This window comes from Pestalotiopsis fici, assembly GCF_000516985.1.
Source record: "Pestalotiopsis fici W106-1 unplaced genomic scaffold PFICI_Scf_4, whole genome shotgun sequence".
NCBI lineage: Eukaryota > Fungi > Ascomycota > Sordariomycetes > Amphisphaeriales > Sporocadaceae > Pestalotiopsis > Pestalotiopsis fici.
In genome coordinates, this window is record NW_006917094.1 from 1898353 (window position 1) to 1918014 (window position 19662).

Consider the following 19662-nt stretch of genomic DNA (forward strand, 5'->3'; position numbering starts at 1 on the left):
TTATGAAGGCTAGACAGATTTGCCGTGTACAACTAATTGCACCATTCCTGAGTGTTTGCGCTTGACTACTACGAACGCATAGCAAGACACTAGATGCTGCCAATGACGAGACAGTTATCAGTGAGCAGCTCAAAAGCATCATGCGATACCCATCTCAAAAGTTTCAGTTGGAGAAGTCTTAGACCAGGAACTAGGCAAAAGGCAAAGCTGAATTCAATAGTTCAGGACAAACAAGAACCGCAGTGTTTCACCGTAAGAACAGAAAATTGTACATCGGGGACGTTTGATAGTTGTTGAGCCTAGTGCTTTTCGATATATGCCTCAGTTGTTGAGCACGGACAGTCTGGTACAAAACTTGGCCTCACAGAACGGATAATGCTTAAAAGAATATCGTCGCGGCATGACCAATGATTTTCCCAAGTCCTTTTGTCAGAAAATATCCCGACCCATTTGCTCTATCTTTGCTGTCTCACTTGGTCAATGTACCGACGATATGAGGTAGGAGGTTATATGGTCCTTCGTTAGGTGGTTGAGCAATATCGAATTCTCTCCACGGACCGGCCAGCCGGAGAGTACTTTCAGTGTCGCGGCAAATTTGGCAAGACCCAATAAAGAATGACCATGGATAGCTTAAAATGCCTGGGATTCCTTCTTAGCACCGAGGTTGTATTTGGCGGAGAATGAGGGACTCACGTTGATATAGACTGTGCCAGAAACCGCCCCGAGAGGCCTTGACGTGCTCGTATACATACCAGTGACCCCCGGGCTTGAGCAGCTTATATAGGTGCTTGATATTTTCCTCGGGGTCAGGAATGCTGCACAGACACAGGACGCCGACGATGCAGTCGACGCTTTCCGGAGCGACGTGGCCGGCCCAAACCCCGGGCCGGTTCAGGGACTCGATGCCGACCGGAACGACCTCGTAGGTGTCCTCCAGGCCCAGCGCCTGGACCCGCTGTCGCAATGCCGCGGCGGATTTAGGGTTGGGCTCGACGCCGTAAATCCTGGTGATCTGGGCGGCAGATTTTGTGCTGCTCGCTGCGCCGGCGACAAATCGACCCAAAACATCCATCCACATGCCGCTACCTGCTCCGACTTCTATCACGGTGCCATGAATGGGGCTCGCGACCGGGCGGTCGTGCACTCTCCCTCCAGAGATGCGACCCTCGAGCAGAGGAATCACGCGCTCCTGGCCATTGGCCTTGACCTCGGGGCCCATGACGGCCCAAAAGTTCCCAAACAAGGCTTCCTTGAAACCGTCCAGTGACCATAGCCTCCAAAAGTCTCCCGACTTGATGATTTCGAAAATTGTCTTTGGCGCATAGGACAGCGAGACGCTCATGAACAGCAGCGGCCCCGTCACCTCGGCAAAAATCTCTTTAAAGGTTTCCATCGTGCACAGTTACAGATTCGCGGCGAGATATGTCGTTTCTTATTTTGTTGTTAAATTCCCAGTTCTTCCGAAGAAAGGCGTCGTGATTAGATGCGCAGTCCGTATTTCAAGTGTACAACAAAGCAAGAGTCACATTTTCGTTTGAATTTATACCACGTACAGTTTAGGTCTTCGGTAGCTGGTCCGGACTCTAGACAGGGAAGCCTGCTGCGAGAGCGGCGTCTATTCCAGCTAATGAATTCTTCCGATTGGCTGATAATGGTGAACCCGCTACAAAACAGTGGCTGGAAACCCCAGGAACAGTTGAGTACAGCATGTTACGGGGAATATTTCAGCCATACATGATACAAATCGATGCAAATGTTTGTAATCATTATCGGCGAAAGGCGAGAACCGATACTCAAAACGTTGCTTGTGTTCTATGATCTTGGATATTCTCAAGGTCTTTGTCCCCAATGACTGCTTACCAGGGTATCGTACAAGTAGATATTATATACAACCCCGCGTGTGGTGGCCTCTTATTGGCATATCATCGTGCAGGTAGCATAATTTGCGGATTGCTTCAACAAATGCATCTTGATTTAATCAATCAATTAACTAACTACTAAGATAGCATAAAAGGAGCGTGGAATATTATGTTGTTAGTTACCTTGTGAATTTCCTGCTTAGACGTTACCTTTTTTTTTTTTGGTGTCAATCATGCCGTCTCAACCAGCTCCCAAGTTTTCAATTGACTAGCATTAATCAGATCATCATTGGACTCGGCCTTGCCATTGCCAAAACTCTTGAGATTCCACTTATCAACGCCCTGCACGCCGTCCAGGTCGGACCCAAACTCGCGAAAGACCTCCGAGTTGAGGTGTTCGTACTCGGCGTAATCCTTGGGCCAGTCGCCGAGACGCTCCAGCGAGAGCTTGAGCAGCCGCAGGTGCTGGCGCACGTGCTCCCCGTCCGACAGCTGATCCTGCTGCGCGTCCTCGGCGAACTCGCCAAACGCGGCCATGACGGGCGAGTCGACGCCGTCGGCCGCGGAGCTCACGCTTCCGGAACGCGGTCGGATCCCGCCCTCCATGAGCGCGCTGCTCTCGACGCTGGCGTACGCCGGGTCGCTAAAGATGCGCAGAATGTTCTCGTGGATGGCCGCGCTCTTCTTGTAGTACCGGTTGGCCATGTCCTTGGCCTCCGTGGATGACGCGCCGTGTCCGGCGACGGTGCCAGACTGGTAGCGCTGTGCGATGCCCGAGTACAGCTGCGCCAGTAGGATGGACATTTCGAGCGTGGCGGGATGGTGCACGCTGTGGACGCGGCGGCAGTTGTAGACAATGTGCTCGGCCATGCGCGTGGCGGCCATGGTCTCGCCGACGAGGTAGCGCGCCAAGATGGTGCGGCGAGCCAGGTTGAACGTTGCCGACGGTGGCCAGTTGCCTTGGGCCTCACGGTTCTTCCATAGAGTCGTCAAGAGCAGTGCCAAAGTCTTGTAGTCCTCCTGCTCACCCAGCAGTCGGATGAGTCGATTGAGAGGCTTCAAATCCATAAGGGCGAGGTTAATGTTCAGCTTGCTCATGGTTCCGAGGACCTCGTGCATGATCATCTTTGACGTCTCGACCAGTCTCTTGCGCGCCATCTGGTCGGGCTTCATGCTAGAATCTCGTCCGTCCAGGGCCATACCCATTGTCAACATCATCTTGGCCATGTTGACAGTACGGTACGATTCATGGGCCGAGACATACTTGAAGCAGGCAGTAGCCAGGTCGCAAGCATCATTGTACTGCCCCGCCTCGATGAGCTGAGGAACCTGTTCATTACCAATGATGGCGGTGGATCGGACCATGTCGTCAGAGGTGTACCTTCCAAAGTGCATCATGATATTCTCGAGGAGCAGCTTTGTCTGCTGCGGAGCCATGTTCAGATTGAGGCGCTTGGACTCTGTATTCATGAACCACTTGGAGAACTGGTCCAAGATTGATCGGTCTGCCATTATCTGGTTGCATGATGTGAGATAGCGGTGAAGACGGGCTGTTGCCAGCGAAAGCTGAAGGAAATTGCTCGACTTGGCTTCAATGGCATTGCGGAACTCCCGGAAGTAGAAATACTGAGTCGTCAAAGTAGCCAGTGTCTCGGCAAGTGTCTTGGAATTGCGGCGCAGACTGTGCTCCATCTGGGCCAAGAATACGAGGCTCTCACGGCCTTTGGAGGAGAGGTCAAAGCCAAACTGCCTCGCGTTTGATGTGTCCTTGACCACAATCTGGCGGTGCATCTCTTCCAACAGCTCCTGGGCCTTTTGGGTCTGGTTTGTCGAGACATAGTTATTGGCAATGGCTGAGGCCGCGGCCATCAACCGTACTGACGAGGTTTCCTGCTTGAGAACATTGACCGATGTATTCTTGAGCTCATTGAGCATCGTCTCGGTTTCGTGCTGCTTGGTGTACAGCTTGACCAGCTCGTTCATGGTAGAGAGTGACTCCTCATGTGCCCAGCCGTGTGTCTCGCGTATCTTGGTGGCGCGGTTTCGAAGTACCATCTGCGTTTGGCTCATTTGTGTGGCAGTCATTGATGTCGAAGCTGATGTCGTCATTGTATTGACCTGGTCCTCGGTGATTCTTTCCAGTGTAGCCTTGATTTCCTCCTTGTCAATCTCGGACGATTTCATCTCCAAGAGCTCTTCGTACAATTCGATGGCGCGCTTCTCGTTTGCCTCTGACTCTTGACAAAGTCTTGCCAGGAACATGGTTGCATAGACAGTAACATCGGTACTGGCTCCATATAGCGTCTTGCATCGTGATTGATACTCGGTTGCAGTCTTGTTGAGCACAGCGAATGTCGTTCGAACGTTGCGTAGACAGCTAATGTACTGCTCAAAGAATTCGCGGACGAAGCTGTGGTTCTGGAATGTCGAGTTTGTCTTGGAGGACTTCAGGAAGGTATGGAAGAGGGTCCGGTAGTATGGCAAGGCGTCCGATAGGCGGCCTCTGCGCCAGAGCTCCTGGGCCACGATGACTACAGGCTGAAGAGCGTCCGGTGTGCAAACCTCGGCGTCCTTGTTGAGCGCATGGATGATCTTTTGATAGTACTCAACGTAAATGGGCTGTGGGTGCGTTAATTCAGCCAGCTCCCACAACAACTTCACCACCGTGGGGTGATCAGGGCGGTAGTGGGCGGTGAGGTCGTCGAGCATTTCTTGTTTGATGGAGATCAAGGACTCTGTCTGCGATGTTCGTAGGTACAACGAAAGCAACTCATTCGTTGCACGTTCGCGGGTCTTGTCATCAATCTTGCGACCGGCTCGCAGTGAGTGGTAGAGGCGAAGACGGATATCTTCCTCCTTGGCACGACGTCGAGGCGACCGGTAACAATCAGCCAAGCGTTCAGCTAGCTCGACGCAACCCTCTGTATGTTCCGTAGGGAGAAGAACGTCTTGTGCGCTTCCACTGAACAGGGATGGCCATGCCACGCGGAAGACCTTCTTGATAAACTGGGCTGCGTCCTCCCAACGGCGCTGTGAGATGTACAGGTTTGTCAATCTGAGGGTCACCTCAAACGTCATATGATTCATGGTTGTAAAGGAATTGGACAGCTGCACTACAGTTTCTTCCAATGAGGCCTCAGAGATGACCATGTCCTTTGAGTTTGCCATCTTTAGTACTTCTTGTGACGTCTCCTGGATGCTTTGCTGAATCTCTCTGAACGTTGACGACTGAGTTCGATTGGTAGCACTATAGTATTCCGAGCAATGCTTGAAAACGCTCAATGCCATTGTAGCGATGCCAACAGACTTCATGGTCCAACCAACTTGAGCGAGGAGCGAGGCCGTGGTTTCAGTAAGCGCCACGGTCGAGTGACTATACTCTTTCCAGACACTGGCGAGTATGGCAGCAGACTCGTTGCTTCTCTTGTTGGCCTGCAGAAACCTCGCGTAGCCAAGAACCGCCCTCAAGTTTCTCTCCGCCCACAGATCAGTGTGGTGATCACGGTATTCTTGACTGACGCGTTGCCATATCTCGGCGTAGACGTGATCAGCGGCCTCGATCTGGCCTTTTGAAGCAGCCATCTCAGCCTCCTTGAGAGCATATGTAAAGTCCCAACTTCCAGAAGACTCGAGTAGTTTGTCTTGCTCCTTGATGGCGAGATCCCAAGTATTGACTTTTTCACCACGGATATGTTTCGGCTCTTTCAGCTCTACTTGTGGTCCGTCTTCGTCATTCGGCTCGTCATCCACAGAGGTCCTGGTAATGGTCTGAATAGATTCTGTGATTTTCTTGGCCTTTTGCTCCTCCTGGGTCATCTCGTAGTGTTGGTGGAGCATGCGAAGTGCCGACGCGGCCTTGGCTGACCTCTGACCAAATTCGGCTTTGTAGCATTCAACCAAGATTTGCAGAACTTCCTCTCGCTTGCTCATAATGTCTGTCTTCTTGGTGGTGCGCTTGGACTCAGTCATTTCAATGTACCGGTTGGCCATGTGTGTTGTGATAGTGTGACTTGAGCCCAAAATCTTATGACTCATGATGGTTGCTTCCCAAAAGAGTGAGGCCGCATCATCGTGACGATTGACATGTTCGTACAGAATCGCCAGGAAAATGACTGATTGCAAAGTCATGGGGCTCTTGTCCGTAAAGAGCTGCTTGTACATGTTTGTGATGATGGTTTGATATGCCAACAGAGCCGGCTTGGGGCGGTGGGCCCAGAGAGTGCCCTGGAGGAGTAACGCTGTCACTGACGAGGGAATGACCTTGGCAAAAGTCTTGGAAGCATTGTGTTCGCCTTCTTTCACGAAAACAGCAGTCTTGGTGAAGTGGTAGGGCCAGTGACGGACGGCAAAGTCGAGCAACGGATACTTGTTGAGGTACTGACTGGCGTCATGAGCGCCAAGGACATTCATCGATGGCTCTCGCTGCTCAGTCACGGTGCTCTTGATGTAAAAAAGCAGGCGACTGGTGAGATCCGCGTGGGGGTCATTGACCGTGGTGATGAGCTGACCCTTGACTAGGAGATCGCGTAGAGCACATCGGATCACCCCATGTCGGATGCATACGAGACTGTCTTGGAGAAACACAATATTCTGCACCGGTCTCAAAATCTTCAACACATCTGTGCTGGGCTCTGAGACGGTATTTTTGTCAACTCTGACGGATGATAGTGCGGCTAGCTCCCGGAGCGACAGAGGCCTCTCCGCGTTGGTGAGCCACATGAGCATGAGTCTGGTCTCATCAGTGATGCTGGTGGATTGCAAACTTCGAGCAACGAAATCCGCAACGGACGGCTTCGCCTTGATGACGCTGTCAATGGCACTGCGGAACTTGTCCAGGCCAATCTCTCGACGCAGGCGCTTGGTTGCAAGCTTGGCCCATAGGAACGAGCCATTGGCAGCCTCGCTGAGACGGGTGATGATAGACTCCTGCTCGATATCCGACATGGTTGTGAATTCGTTGTCTGATTCAAATTGACTGCGAACGACGGCCATGATGTCATCCAAGATGAGGTCATCATTGATGGCAAAGCTCGAGCGTCCCGCGACTCGCGGGTGCTTCTCCGTACCGAGCATGATAAGTTTTACATTTGTACCATTGGCTGTGGCGTCCATCAATCGTTTGAACAATGCTTGTTCGCCACAGGAGGACTCGTCAATGCCATCCACGACAATTATTAGCTCTCTTGCACCGGGAAGCACCGCGCCAAGTGCCTGTTCCAGAGCGTTCCAGACGATATTGTCATACTCCTCGTTGGTGTTGGCTTGGTCACAACGTTTGCAGGCTTGGATCATGATCTGAAGCAACTCAATGTTGCCAATTCTTTTCTCGAACAGCTGGCATAGTAAAGCCTTGGCAATGGCGCGCTCTGTCGTTTCGGCGGGTATCCTGCTGCCTGAAGCACGATGTCATTAGCTATGAGTCTTATGAACAGGTATCCGCACGGTAAGGAAGACACATACTAATGGGGACAAAGAGCGTGTTATAGTGTACACCTGAGACTGGCCGTTGTAGATAGTCAACAATGACGGAGGCGACGATACTCTTGCCGGAACCCGGCTTTCCGCTGATTGAAAAGACTGTATCATGGCTTTTGAGGAAGCGTGTCAAGTAAGGACCGACCCACAGACATGTGAGTTCCTCGCGGTCATGGGCTAGCAGAGATAGACTCAGAGCGACATTGTTGAGAATGCGATCCTCCGGTGTTGCCCAGGACTTGACCATCTGTACATCGGAGACTGGGGTTGTAAAAGTCAGTGAAGTTCAACAAGCGTTTTAGAGTTCTCGAACTTACTTCCTTCAGCGTCCATGTTATTGACAATCAGTTGGTGACGCCACATTGACTGACCAATCTTCTCACACCTGTCGCGGAAAGCCTTGATCTGACCTGAGAAAGAGCTGTACATGTTGACCGATACAGAGGTGGTCGCAGTGCTCGAGGCACTGTGGATAGCCTTATGGAAATGTGTGGCGACACTGGCAACTAGATTCACAAGATCTGACATGGCAAGTACCAGCTGTTCCCTAATGTCTTGTGAGACACTAAAGAGCTCGGTGCGCTCTAGAAGGTTCACCAAGGACATGGAGATGCTGTAAAAGAAGCCAAAGGAGATCATCAATGCTGGAGCATTCTCTTGACCCAACTGGTTTGCAAATAGAAGAGGTCAGCGGCTTGAACGTGTAGCAAGATAGACGGGACAGTCCATGGACAACTTACATCTAGTAGAATGGAACAGTAGCCGTAGGCAAGTTGGGAAGCCAGTTGACTGTCCTTTGCGAAGCCTTGAATGGCTTGGTCAAAGGAATTCAACCTCTCCACAAAGAGCTGGGTCCAGGTAAGGACTTTGTCATAACTGCTGCCCTCGGGCGGAAGCTGGCTCATGCGCTGGGCACCGATCCATTCGCGGATAGAGTCGTAGGTGTGGTCCTGAAGCCTGGCTGATGTTCGTGAGCCCAATTCATCTCCACTGCGTCTCTGCAGGGATGAGACCATATTCATTATAGCAGATGTGTCTGTGGTGCCAGTTGCGGCCTTGCCCGAGAACTTCTGACTGTCCTGCAGTCCAGAGTGCTGTCTGAGATATGCCCGCCGCTCAGAGGACATGAAGGAGGACAGGGCCGGCGCGGCCGGCGCAACAAGAGCAGAAGGTGCCATGGTGACTTTTCCTACTGTTGTTTACTTTGTTTGATTTGAAGATAATGCTGCGATCGACTGTAGATGTACAGCCAATCGATAATTATGCAATGCGAGTTATAACTTCATTTACGACTTTGAATGATACTGTGACTAGAAGATAGAGTGAGTACGATTAACAATTATTTCATGGATTGTAATTATAATGTGATGACGTAGAATCTTCGCACAAGAAGTACATGCCAGAACCAGCTGCACACTCCATGGCGCGGAATGGGGGTTAGATTATATAAAGAGAATAGCTACTAGGTAGGTAGATGGAGGGGCTGCGGCGGAGGTGAGGGTTCGATGCATCTATCAGTTATGATTCATGCACACTCTAGATCTATGTTAGCGACAATGTTCCAGGGGTTGGCCTTTCTCATCAACAATCATGTTTCTTGAGAGCTTACGGCCGGAATTGACCAATAATCTTGGCTGTGACCTAGCTTCAGCTACTATAGCCTCCGTAGCTCTGATAGCTGTTAGAGTTCCGATCAGTCTGCCACTACTGCGGGCCGAAAGCTGCGTTGGCTGCAACACCGCTCTAGATAATGGGATCATGGAACACATCTGTCGACCTACAAGTAAGCAACATCGCTGCTAATGTCCATGTGGCTCAAAATCTTGATTCCGTGCAAGCCGAATATGAAGAGCATTGCCAATTCTAGCGAATAGCTGCATTTAATTCCCTCTACTAATCAGTCTTGCTTGAGACTACTGCGCTCTGCGTGTTTGCGTAAGTGGCTATAGTGTCATCCTTCTCTTACTAATTCCACTTTCTTGTCTTGTTGCTTGAATGCACAAATTCTTTCTTACCTTTTATATCCCATGTGATAGACCAGCTCACCTCGTAATGATTTTTAATGTCCAATATTTGGCTATAATGAATCTATCGCAGCGCTATTCGGCCCCGGGATATCATCATCCATTTCATTCGGTGTTTTGTTTCTCAAAACCTTTTAAGCTTTTGTCCCCGCAAAGTCAAACACATTTTTAGTGAATCAACAGTGCCTGGGAAAAGAAAGATGGGCCAGCCACCAGCCCCAGATAGTGCTTCAATTGAGAGCTCCCCGCACTCACAGTACATTCATTCAATGCTCCTACTTCTGAAGCTGTTTCTCAATTCCCGGTCTCATCCGCAGCTAGTCAAAATTCAAAACACAATGCTCTGTAGTTTACCCAATTAAGATAGAATGAGTTTACACTATAGCATTAGGTGATAGAGCGGGGTAAGGGAATCCGGCGTAGTTCTACGAGTAGTGTCGATGATATGCATTAGGTGTCTAGGTTGAGAGGGTGATGGCTCCAAGCAAGCCAAGATCCCATCACAGACGAGCGCCTAGCGAGAATTTGGCAGAACAGCCATATTGCAACATGAGAAACCGTAGGTCTCTCGACTCAGGGCCATCAATGACACACATTTGAAAAAGCTCAACCTCTCTCTAGACAAGTCCTTGAACATCAATCTAGAATCAGTATCAGTATTCGGAACGAAACCCCCGACTCAAAGGTGCGTTGATCCTGTCCAGCAGGCACACCGAGCCTCGCCAAGATATGTCGCTGCCTACGGTCACCGTCAAAGAGGCATTACGGAGCGAGTTGCCTCGAATACCCCTTGAGAACTTTTCAACATTTGCCGTGTTGTATTGATTAGTAATAAGCTAATGCATCAGGCATTTATGTCACCTCAAAACTTGCCTCAAATTTGATCATAGACTACCAACTGTACATCACCTAGTCGCGTGACGGCCTTTAGTTGATTCGGATTTGAACAACCTCGTTCGCTTGTCTGTCCAACCACGGCCGATGCGGGAAGCAGCTGTGGCGCACGATTGCCGAAAACAAAACTCTATAGCTGACGTAGAGTCCAACAACTAATCAAGTCCTGTCGAAGCTTATTGGCCCCTTATCCGCAGGTTTCTTGAGCTATTATTCATTTGTTAAGCGCAAGAAGGACTTGCAAAGCCAAATTTCTCGAATAGATCATACTAAACAAGGTCTATTCGACTCGCGCGCGTATGCAACGTTCATAAACGTCTTCTGCGTCCCCTTGCGGAATGTTGCTCTGGCGTCCTGTGTGCTGCTGGTTCCCGAATGTCTCAGGTCTATCTGACACTTGCAAAGTCTGCTCAAGAAATCAATAGGCGGAGTCCTTTTTTAAACCATCATGCCTATCTTCGTGAGCATTCCCATACAAACTCTGGTGGATGATCGTCCAGAAGGAAAAGAAAAGGTGTGATCGGAAAACCACCAAAGGACGAGATAGATTATAACAAAAAGAAGAAACTCTCATGACGATTTCTTATAATTACTTTCGTGCATTATTGAGGTTTCGTCACATATCTTCGTGGTAACCCTAAGACAAAAACGTCCATGAACACGGATGCGCTTGGTGCACACTGCATTGCATAGGGCAATCGCTACCTACAATGTAGGTACCTAGTAGTTAATAATGTGGGGTAGGCGTCGTCCCGGGAAGCGAAGGGAAAAAAAAAGTGTTCATGTCCCAGCCGTTTTCAGTGGTAGAGTTGAAAAATATGCAGGAAACATATTATATAAAGCTGGTGCCGTCTCATGAAGCCACATACAATTCAGTCCGAATTTTCTGCTTTAGACTTCTCAAGATATTTCATTATTCCCAGCGTGGTTGAATGAGCACTGCTCAATAGAGTTACTCACAGTAACATACAGAGCCCTTTCTCTTCTCTGCGAATTACAGCTCGGAGAAGATTGATTGAACTCGATCATTCGAGGTAATGTGGTAAATGTTTACATGATTATATACTCAAAAAACCTCAGGTGACAAAGGAGAAAATTCAAGAAAAAGAATCAAGGTCAGGTCAAGGATTTTGCATGCATAGTTGCCCTGTATAGCGCCACGATGTTGATGATCTAGATTCTAGAATGGAACGGCGCCGTCCCCGGTAAACGAAGTCATTCGCAAAATGGTATCAAAGCCGCGGAAAAACGGCAATACCCAGCTGAACCAATTCCCTATATCGAATAATACCCGCCCAAACTGGCCAATTGCCGATTATTCGCGTGGAATGCGAGAATCACGGCAGCCGAACCCGCATCAGGTCTAGGTTAGTACTATTCGCTTCAACCTTGTCGCATCCGAGAAATGCGAGGCATGCGAGGATATACCGATCGTCCAAGACTCGTGAGCCGGTTATGATCCTGGTCGGCGTTGTCGTGCGTGTGAGTTGCGGGGAAGCGGAGAAGCGTTGCCAGGTACCGGGCATCCCCCGGATTTCATAGATGCACGCGTGGAGAAAAACATCGAGCGTTCGGCTTATATACGAGACCCTCACATGGCATGTACGCCAAAGCCGCGGTCAGATTGTCATGGGTCATAACGCATGCAACATCAACCAGTATGGTGCCGATCATTGTAATGATGCCCAAGATCACTCGACGCCGCCTGGTGCGTTAAAGACCAATGGGCCCCAGAGCTCTGCCATGTCGACCAATAATCTTCTTTCATCACATGTTCGCCAGGTAACATGATATCAGGCCGACCAGGATGCCTATATAGATCTTATACAGAGTATAGAGGGCTCGCGCAGAGATATCCCGAGTGAAGCTCTTTACATGAGGCACCTGTCGGACGAGGCAAGAACACGCAATACATAAATAGACATATCTCCAACGTGCGAGCTGTGTGTGCTCGATGAGGCGTCAAGTACCGGGCTAACAAGCAAACATGTGGTCCATCTCTCGGGTTGCTGCCTTGCTGTTTGGGGCTGGCAGTCTACTGCCCGCTGTTGATGCAAACAATATAGGCACCTTCGGCAATCCCTCCGTTACTGCTCGTCCTCGTTTTCGTTATTGGCTCCCCGATTCCAGTGTCAGTGCTGATATACTCAAGAATGACATTAGATCAGCGGCATCGATTGGTGCAGGTGGTCTTGAGCTGTTGCCATTTTTCGGTTATGGAGGCGCCATGCACCCCGAGCCGGCCGGGGCCGACTGGGCCGCGTCAAACTTCGGGACTCAACAGTTCAATGATATTTTTCGAGCCGCATTGGAAGCCCATAGCGAGACGGGCCTCAAGATGGATTTTGCCATGGGGCCCAATCAGGGACAAGGCGTACCCGCCAGCACAGGAGACGATGGCCTTCAGTGGGACTTGGTAAAGGCGCCTATACTTTGACCCGTTCAAGAAAGATACTTACCAAGATAGGTTCCATTCACCGTACCGGTCCCGAATGGGACCTTTGACGGCACGATACCAGGCTGGGGAGTCGGTGAATTGGTATCACTCGTCTTGTCCGAGGTCACGGCCGTTGAAAACAAGACATACTCGGCTTCAAACGGTTTCACGACGACCAATGGTTCCTACATTCAGTATACTCTGAAGAATGGGACGCTGGAGGATTATACTCACACCGTGGACATCGCCACTGGGAATATGCTACTCAGCATTGAGTCACTGACCAACACCAGTTCCTATCAGCTCTTTGCGTTTTACCAAAAGCTTTCCCTCAACAAGAACTTGGACATAACGAGAGAAACAACAAAAACAATCTTTGATAATGGTTCCTACATTGTGGACCACTACTCCTCTTTAGGTGCAGACACGGTGACAAACTTTTGGGAGGACTATATTCTCAGTGATAATGTTACGACACTACTGAGAGAAGTCGGCAATTACGGTAAGTTTCGGTGCAAGTCTTGGAATCACTGCGACTAACTCATCGTAGGGTGGGAAGACAGTGTGGAGATGCATTCAAATATCTCTTGGTCTCGCTCACTGCCGGATCGCTTCCAGCGACTAAAGGGATATGATGTTCGAGTCTTCCTTCCATTGCTTTCATTTGCAGAAAACAATGTTGGTATTCAGACAGACGCCCCCGGCTCTTTCAAGTGCGTGCTTGACACGGAAGACGAAGGCCAGGGCTATCATAATGATTTCCACGCCGTGCTTCAGGATGGCTATCGGGAGTACCTCCAAGCTCTTACCAACTGGACCCACAACACATTGGGCCTCGAGTTCTCTGCTCAGCCGTCTTACAACCTGCCCATGGATATGGCGGCTACAATCCCCGACGTTGATGCCCCAGAATGCGAAAGCTTGGGCTTCCTTGACAACATTGATCTCTACCTCAAATTTTCAGGACCTGCACAACTAGCTGGAAAGCGTGTTATTTCAAACGAGCTGGGCGCCGTAGGTGGTAAAGCGTTCCAATACACGATCCCGGACCTGATCTTTGAGGCCAATCGAGGGTTCGCCGGCGGAGTCAACCAGTACGTGATCCATGGAATGGCATACACGGGTACCTACTATAACAGCACTTGGCCTGGCTACGTACCGTGGGAGTATATAGTCTCTGAGACTTGGAACGAGAAACAACCAGTTTGGAGCCATGGGATGGAAGACGCAATGAATTACCTTTCGAGGACGCAGCAGGTTCTTCAGACCGGAGTCCCTAGGATTGATCTTGCGGTCTTTTGGAAGCAGTCTATTACCACGCTGACCCCGGGATATAACCTGACTTATTTGACACAAGAAGGTAAGATCAAGGACAAGACATGCAAGTTCCATGGCTAAAGTGTGTTAGGATGGACTTATTCCTACATCTCTTCGGAGAATTTTGGCCTACCGGGTGCCTACATTGAGAATAACGTCTTGGGTCCTGATGGCCCTGCATGGAAAGCACTGATTGTGTACAGCTCGCAAAACCTTACCGTGTCAGCACTGGAAACACTCTCTGAGTATGCAGATGAGGGTCTCCCCGTGGTACTTGTCGACGGAGACCCGGGGTGCTACTCTCTCAAGGACAGGAGCCCTTGCGAGAACTATTCATCACAACTTGTGGCTCTCAAGGACAGGGACACGGTATACTCAGCAACTGCAGAGGCTTTGTCATCCCTGCTGAAAAGCCTTGGAATCAACCCGCGCATCAGTGCGGATCAGAAGGGATCAATGTACACAGTGTGGCGAGATTTGGCCCAGAACGCCACAGAGTACGCATTTATTTTCGCCGACCTCGTGCCATTTTCTGGACACATCACTTTTGCAACGACAAAAACGCCATATCTGCTGAACGCTTGGACTGGAGAGCAGTCTCCGATTCTCGCCTATGCACAGAACGAGTCAACCATAACAATCCCGATTGATCTGAAGGTAAATCAAACCATTTTGCTGGCCTTTTCGGATTCGCTGTCAACCGAGATCCCGACTCCAGCTAGCCACATTACCCAAACCACATCTCAAATCGTTGGATACGAATTCAATGAAACGACAGGGATCAGCTATATTCGTGTTGGGTCCTCGCAATCGACGGAAACCCTGAGCACATTGACAGGTGAAAACTTCACCATCAACTCGTCCGACGTTCCTGATGCCTTTGCACTCTCGAACTGGACTCTGGTAGCAGAACACTGGGAAGCACCAAGCAATCTATACGACGTGGAAACTATTGCTGTCAAGAGAAACACAACTCATGAATTGAACCAGCTGCAATCGTGGCTACAGATACCCGAGCTAGTCAACGCATCCGGTATTGGCTACTACACTACAACGTTTGACTGGCCGCCTTTGGAGAGCGACAATGCCACGGATCTCGGTGCCTATCTTACGACATCCGCACTTCTCAACGTGGTCCGCTTGCAAATCAACGACCACTTGTTTACGGGATTGGACCCTACTAATCCCAAGATTGACATTTCCCATGCCCTGCATAGGGGCACAAACGATGTCCTCATTATGGCACCAACGGTCATGTGGAATTATCTAAAAACTATTTTTAATGAGCTGAGAAATGCAGGGACTGTGCCACTTTTGGTGCAATACACCGAGTTACTTGGGGCGGCCCCCGGTGGAATAGATGTGGGGTTGACGGGAGAAGTACTTGTATCTCCCTTTCAGACGATTGCTATTTCGTGATTTGTTTCTCGAGACGAGATGCATCAACTATCCACTAGCTCGCTACAATTGAATTTATCATAGCTTTGCCAAAGACTCAAGTGCATGCAGCCAATAGAACCTAGCGCACTCGGATGATCTCTTAGAGTATTCCGTAAACCTCTTGGACTAGGCGATATAGAGTAGGTTGATCCCCATCTCAAGCGAGCAACAGCTGAATTTTCTGGTGACTCATTCTGCTTCGGCTACGGCAACTGCTCAGCTAAATATCATCTATCATCCTTTCCCAGTACTCAAAGGTCTGCTCCTCTGGCGGTCGCCGCTCTGGTGTCCAATCATCGTCACTTGAGTAATATTCCATGTCACTGTTCCCACCAGCCACGGAACCAGAGTCCCAGATGACACCCATGTCCTCAGCTTCCTTCAAATGCTGTTCTGTGAGGGTGTCTGCATTCAACTGTTCCAGATTCTCCCGTATTCTTTGAATCCAGTATCCTTCAAAGAACTCACGCAAGCCACAACCTGATCGAGGAAATTCTATGATGAATTCATCCATCAAATCCTCAAGCACTTGAAGCAATGCCTGATCTTCCTTCTGTAACTCCATCATCTCTTCTTCTTCTGGAGCGAACAACTCTCCCTCTTTGTCCCAAAGCCGGGTGCAACAGGTGTGTGCCAGGCCCAGTTCGTCAAATGTTGCCAGGCGAATGGCCTGCAGTTGGCATTCCAGAAAGTCGGAGGACTTGTTTGAGAGGGCAGTCGACATCTGCCAACGCTCAGCTTGTCGCTTTGCTGATCTGCGACGCTCAGTAAAAGAGGTTGAAATATATGCGTGCAGGTACACTTTGAACGGCGAACAACCAGAAGGGGAACAATGGCATCTGCAAGTATCATGATGCTGGTTTTGGCCAACAATATTGGCAAAGCTTTCAGCATCTGATAAACTCCTCTTGTAATTCCACGACAACTTCTCACCAACTACAGCAGCACACAGGTGAGATACCGAGAAATTTCCTTTATGGATCCAATGAGTCTGCCGAGGATTGATACCATGTTGAATGTACCAATCATATATGAAGAGGTCCTTGTTGGACAGGTCGGGTGACTTGAACATATCATACGTGTCAGGATGCTGGAAGCCAGCCTCCCATATCAAGTCCAGTAACTTGACAGTAACAATCCCGTTCATCATAGTACGGAACACTGACTTCCAATCCGAAGAAACGCGAAGTATGCCAGGCACGTATATGTTGCAATTTTTAAGCATTGAGGAAATCGCATTTGCTTCTGTATCCAAGATGTATCCGGCGGACCAAGCATACGAGGCGATTTGTTCCGATGGGAGATGTTGAACTGCGAGCCGTTTTAGCGATTCTCGCTGTTCTCGCAGCTTCCCCAGTAGCATCTTTCTCCCATATCTGCAAGCCCAATCGGAAAGAAGATAGTGTATCTGGTCCACTTGAGTACATGGAATACCGAGCTGCAATAGTGATGGGAGAACTTTCAGGCACATTACATGATTACATGCGTGATTGATCCGCTCAGTGGAGGCGGCGCGTCTCGTTTCTGGACATCGCCCGGGGTGTTCGTAATCGAAAAACATACTACTGGTCATACGGTATGCTTGGCCAAGCTCAAATAGCTGGGTATCCAACATGTCGTTTTCCAGAATTGTCCTTACCAGCAGCTGCAATCCTTTTGGCCAGAAAATTGCCATGGCTAAAGTTCCGACATCTCCAAGTGTGAAATGTTTCTCGAGATCCTTTGGATTTTCCAGAAGAGTGACTTGAAGTAGATCATAATCCTGGTTCATTATGGCTACCTGTGTTGCAGAAGAGGCATATTCTGGGCTTATTAGAAGACAACTTCTGGGTATCCCATCAATTAGAAGATATATAATACTGACCTGTTGGGTTACTTGCATGCCACAGTTGTACTGGATATGCCGCTGTCGCGTCCCAATTTGCTCTAGTCCAGGCGGACTCGAAAGTTGCATCTAAATCCAACCCAATGTCTGATAATCGCTTGATCCATTGACGGCTGGTGACACCAGCTTTTGAAGTCACGTTATTCTTCTCAAGTCTCAGCAAACAAAGGATGAGTTGATTTGATGATCTAGACGAATGTTAACGGGTATGCAGACACGTTCCAATGGCCCGACCCACCCGAATTCTTGCCTCAGCTCCACCCCCCATGACTTCAGGCAAGTAAGGAAGTCAAGGAACAGTGAGACATAGTGATCTGACGCTGCGACCTGTTGTAGAGCAGTTGATGAGTGATTTTGTTCCATATCATCAATCAGAGGCACGAAATTCAACTCACCAATCCAAGTACAGATGCGAAAAGTTCGACAAATGTCACTCCATTCACGTCCATGTCCAGCGGAGAGGCCCTTCTCTCTTCGTAGAGTTTCTTTAGCTTCTGAAGGGCATGGTCAATTATTCTCGTAAGTACGTGTGATAGATCGTCAGGAAAGGAGTATATCGAATGTTCGATGATAGCCAATATCTTGTAACTTGGTGAATCAATGCCCACAGTCCTCGTACAGTTTAGGGACGGATATATGCTCAAGTAGGTGTTCCCAAGGACGCCTGCAAGCGCGAAATCCAGCATCCATGAGCGCAATCTAGCTGCAATTTTGACTTCAACTTGATGTCGATCCGCTGGTCTCCAGACAGCAACCTGGGCCATTGGGCAGGACGGGTGGTGGTGGGTACTTGTGTACTTGACCCCAAACGACCAAGTTGAAAGGGGATTCCATCGAAGCTGCCGCCTTCGTATTTGTGCACATGTGCAAAATAGATTCCGATGTAACGGAGGCGATAGTGGAGATGGCTGTCCACGTTGACCTTGACGCAGCGAACCAACAGTAAGAACTTGTGCCGGTGCTGGATTGTGCCCGACTGCGCCAGATGACTTGGTATATGTGTCAGTGAATGAACAAGGATGAATGGAATCCATGAGGCCTACCGTCGAGTCGGATGACACCATCTGATTGTCGTCTACTCTTCGCATCCGCTCCATCATCCATTGTATATTGGCATTCCCAGCCTCCATCAACTGCTGCATGGCCGCAATACGCTCCTCCATGCACTTGGCGGCTTCTTCATCTTTTGAAGAAGCTTTATCGAATGAGATGGTCAATTGGCCAATCCCCTGAAGAATGTCGTGGTTGTGCTGGCGAATCATGCGCATGTCTCCGGATGTGGTGTTGGTATTCTTGAGTACCACCTTGAGGCTCTCAGAGGTGGTCACGGCCTCGTCGCTGTGGCTAAGTGAGTTACTGGATAGACGAGGTACACAAGAAAGTCAACAAAAGAACATACATGTGGACTGCTTGCAATGCAAGTGTCATGGTATTCGTCGCTTGGTCGAGCCGCGCTTCTAACCGGGCCAAATCCTCGCGATGAAACGGAAAGCTCAGCTCTTTAGCCTTTGTCTTGACCCTATGTCGCAGGTTTGGCGCGTTTGCGCCTTCGTCGCTGCATTTCTCCCAAAAGGCTTTGAGAGCTAGAAGCTCTGCTTCGCATGTTTGGAGACACTGATCGAGCGCGGGTTGAGGTGTTGAATGATTGTCTCGCCGGCGTTTTTCAGTAGACTTGATTGCGTCGATTGATGCCCGAAAGTCCGAAAGCTTCCTATTGACGGCGTCGAGGTCTTCCTTGCGGCATTTGAGCTTGTCGATGTACGAAGTAAACCCCGAAAAGAGCTGAATCGCAAGAGAAGCGACGCCGACGGCGGTGCCCACCAGGGAGATCGGGTCCGCCATGGTGTGATCAATGGAAGTTCTACGAGCTCAAGATGGGGCATCGCAACGTGAAATGCGGAGGAACTCATTCAAGTCGCAGGCAGGCGAGAGCCTTGCGGTGTGCCTCATGGGCGCAGTTCTTCTATTTTCCCCGCCCCATCATCTTGCTGCATTCATGATTGGCGTAGAGCATGACTGCCAGCTCGCTACAATTGAATTCATCGCAGCTAAGCCAAAGTTATTGATGCAAGAGCACATAATCAATGAGACCAAGCACATTCTGAATGTCTCCATGAGATTCAACAAACCTATCAACAATATAGATGCAAACTGACGGAAATATTACCTACTTACGACAGTAAGCGCGGCGTTCCAGCTCGAACTGGATGGCTACCGAGAATCTGGGGTGCAGATGGTGTTGGGCCTCTGCCATGATATGCCGGGCACGGAGGGGTAAAAGTTGCCCTGTCGAACCTCCAAGGCCGGTGGGATTGTGGAGAACCCGCCGGT

The 19662-nt window shown here is 49.6% G+C and overlaps 4 protein-coding genes across 4 annotated transcripts; 1 reads left to right on the forward strand and 3 right to left on the reverse strand.

Annotated features, from left to right (window-relative positions):
* Nucleotides 1-652: 652 nt before the first annotated feature.
* Nucleotides 653-1393, reverse strand: PFICI_06575 (uncharacterized protein; the record flags this gene model as incomplete). The annotated part of the gene is made up of 1 exon (XM_007835156.1): nucleotides 653-1393. The coding sequence occupies one exon, from the start codon at nucleotides 1391-1393 to the stop codon at nucleotides 653-655; it is 741 nt and encodes a 246-aa protein (XP_007833347.1).
* A 697-nt stretch (nucleotides 1394-2090) lies between these two features.
* Nucleotides 2091-8512, reverse strand: PFICI_06576 (uncharacterized protein; the record flags this gene model as incomplete). The annotated part of the gene is made up of 4 exons (XM_007835157.1): nucleotides 2091-7252; nucleotides 7320-7595; nucleotides 7652-8000; nucleotides 8075-8512. 4 exons carry the CDS (start codon nucleotides 8510-8512, stop codon nucleotides 2091-2093), a joined length of 6225 nt encoding a protein of 2074 aa, XP_007833348.1.
* A 3727-nt stretch (nucleotides 8513-12239) lies between these two features.
* On the forward strand, nucleotides 12240-15425 carry PFICI_06577 (uncharacterized protein; the record flags this gene model as incomplete). The annotated part of the gene is made up of 4 exons (XM_007835158.1): nucleotides 12240-12668; nucleotides 12720-13191; nucleotides 13240-14049; nucleotides 14098-15425. The coding sequence occupies 4 exons, from the start codon at nucleotides 12240-12242 to the stop codon at nucleotides 15423-15425; spliced, it is 3039 nt and encodes a 1012-aa protein (XP_007833349.1).
* Nucleotides 15426-15666: 241 nt separating this feature from the next.
* On the reverse strand, nucleotides 15667-19173 carry PFICI_06578 (uncharacterized protein; the record flags this gene model as incomplete). Its single annotated transcript, XM_007835159.1, has 6 exons — nucleotides 15667-16757; nucleotides 17010-17249; nucleotides 17311-17519; nucleotides 17570-17658; nucleotides 17727-18669; nucleotides 18731-19173. 6 exons carry the CDS (start codon nucleotides 19171-19173, stop codon nucleotides 15667-15669), a joined length of 3015 nt encoding a protein of 1004 aa, XP_007833350.1.
* Nucleotides 19174-19662: the final 489 nt, after the last annotated feature.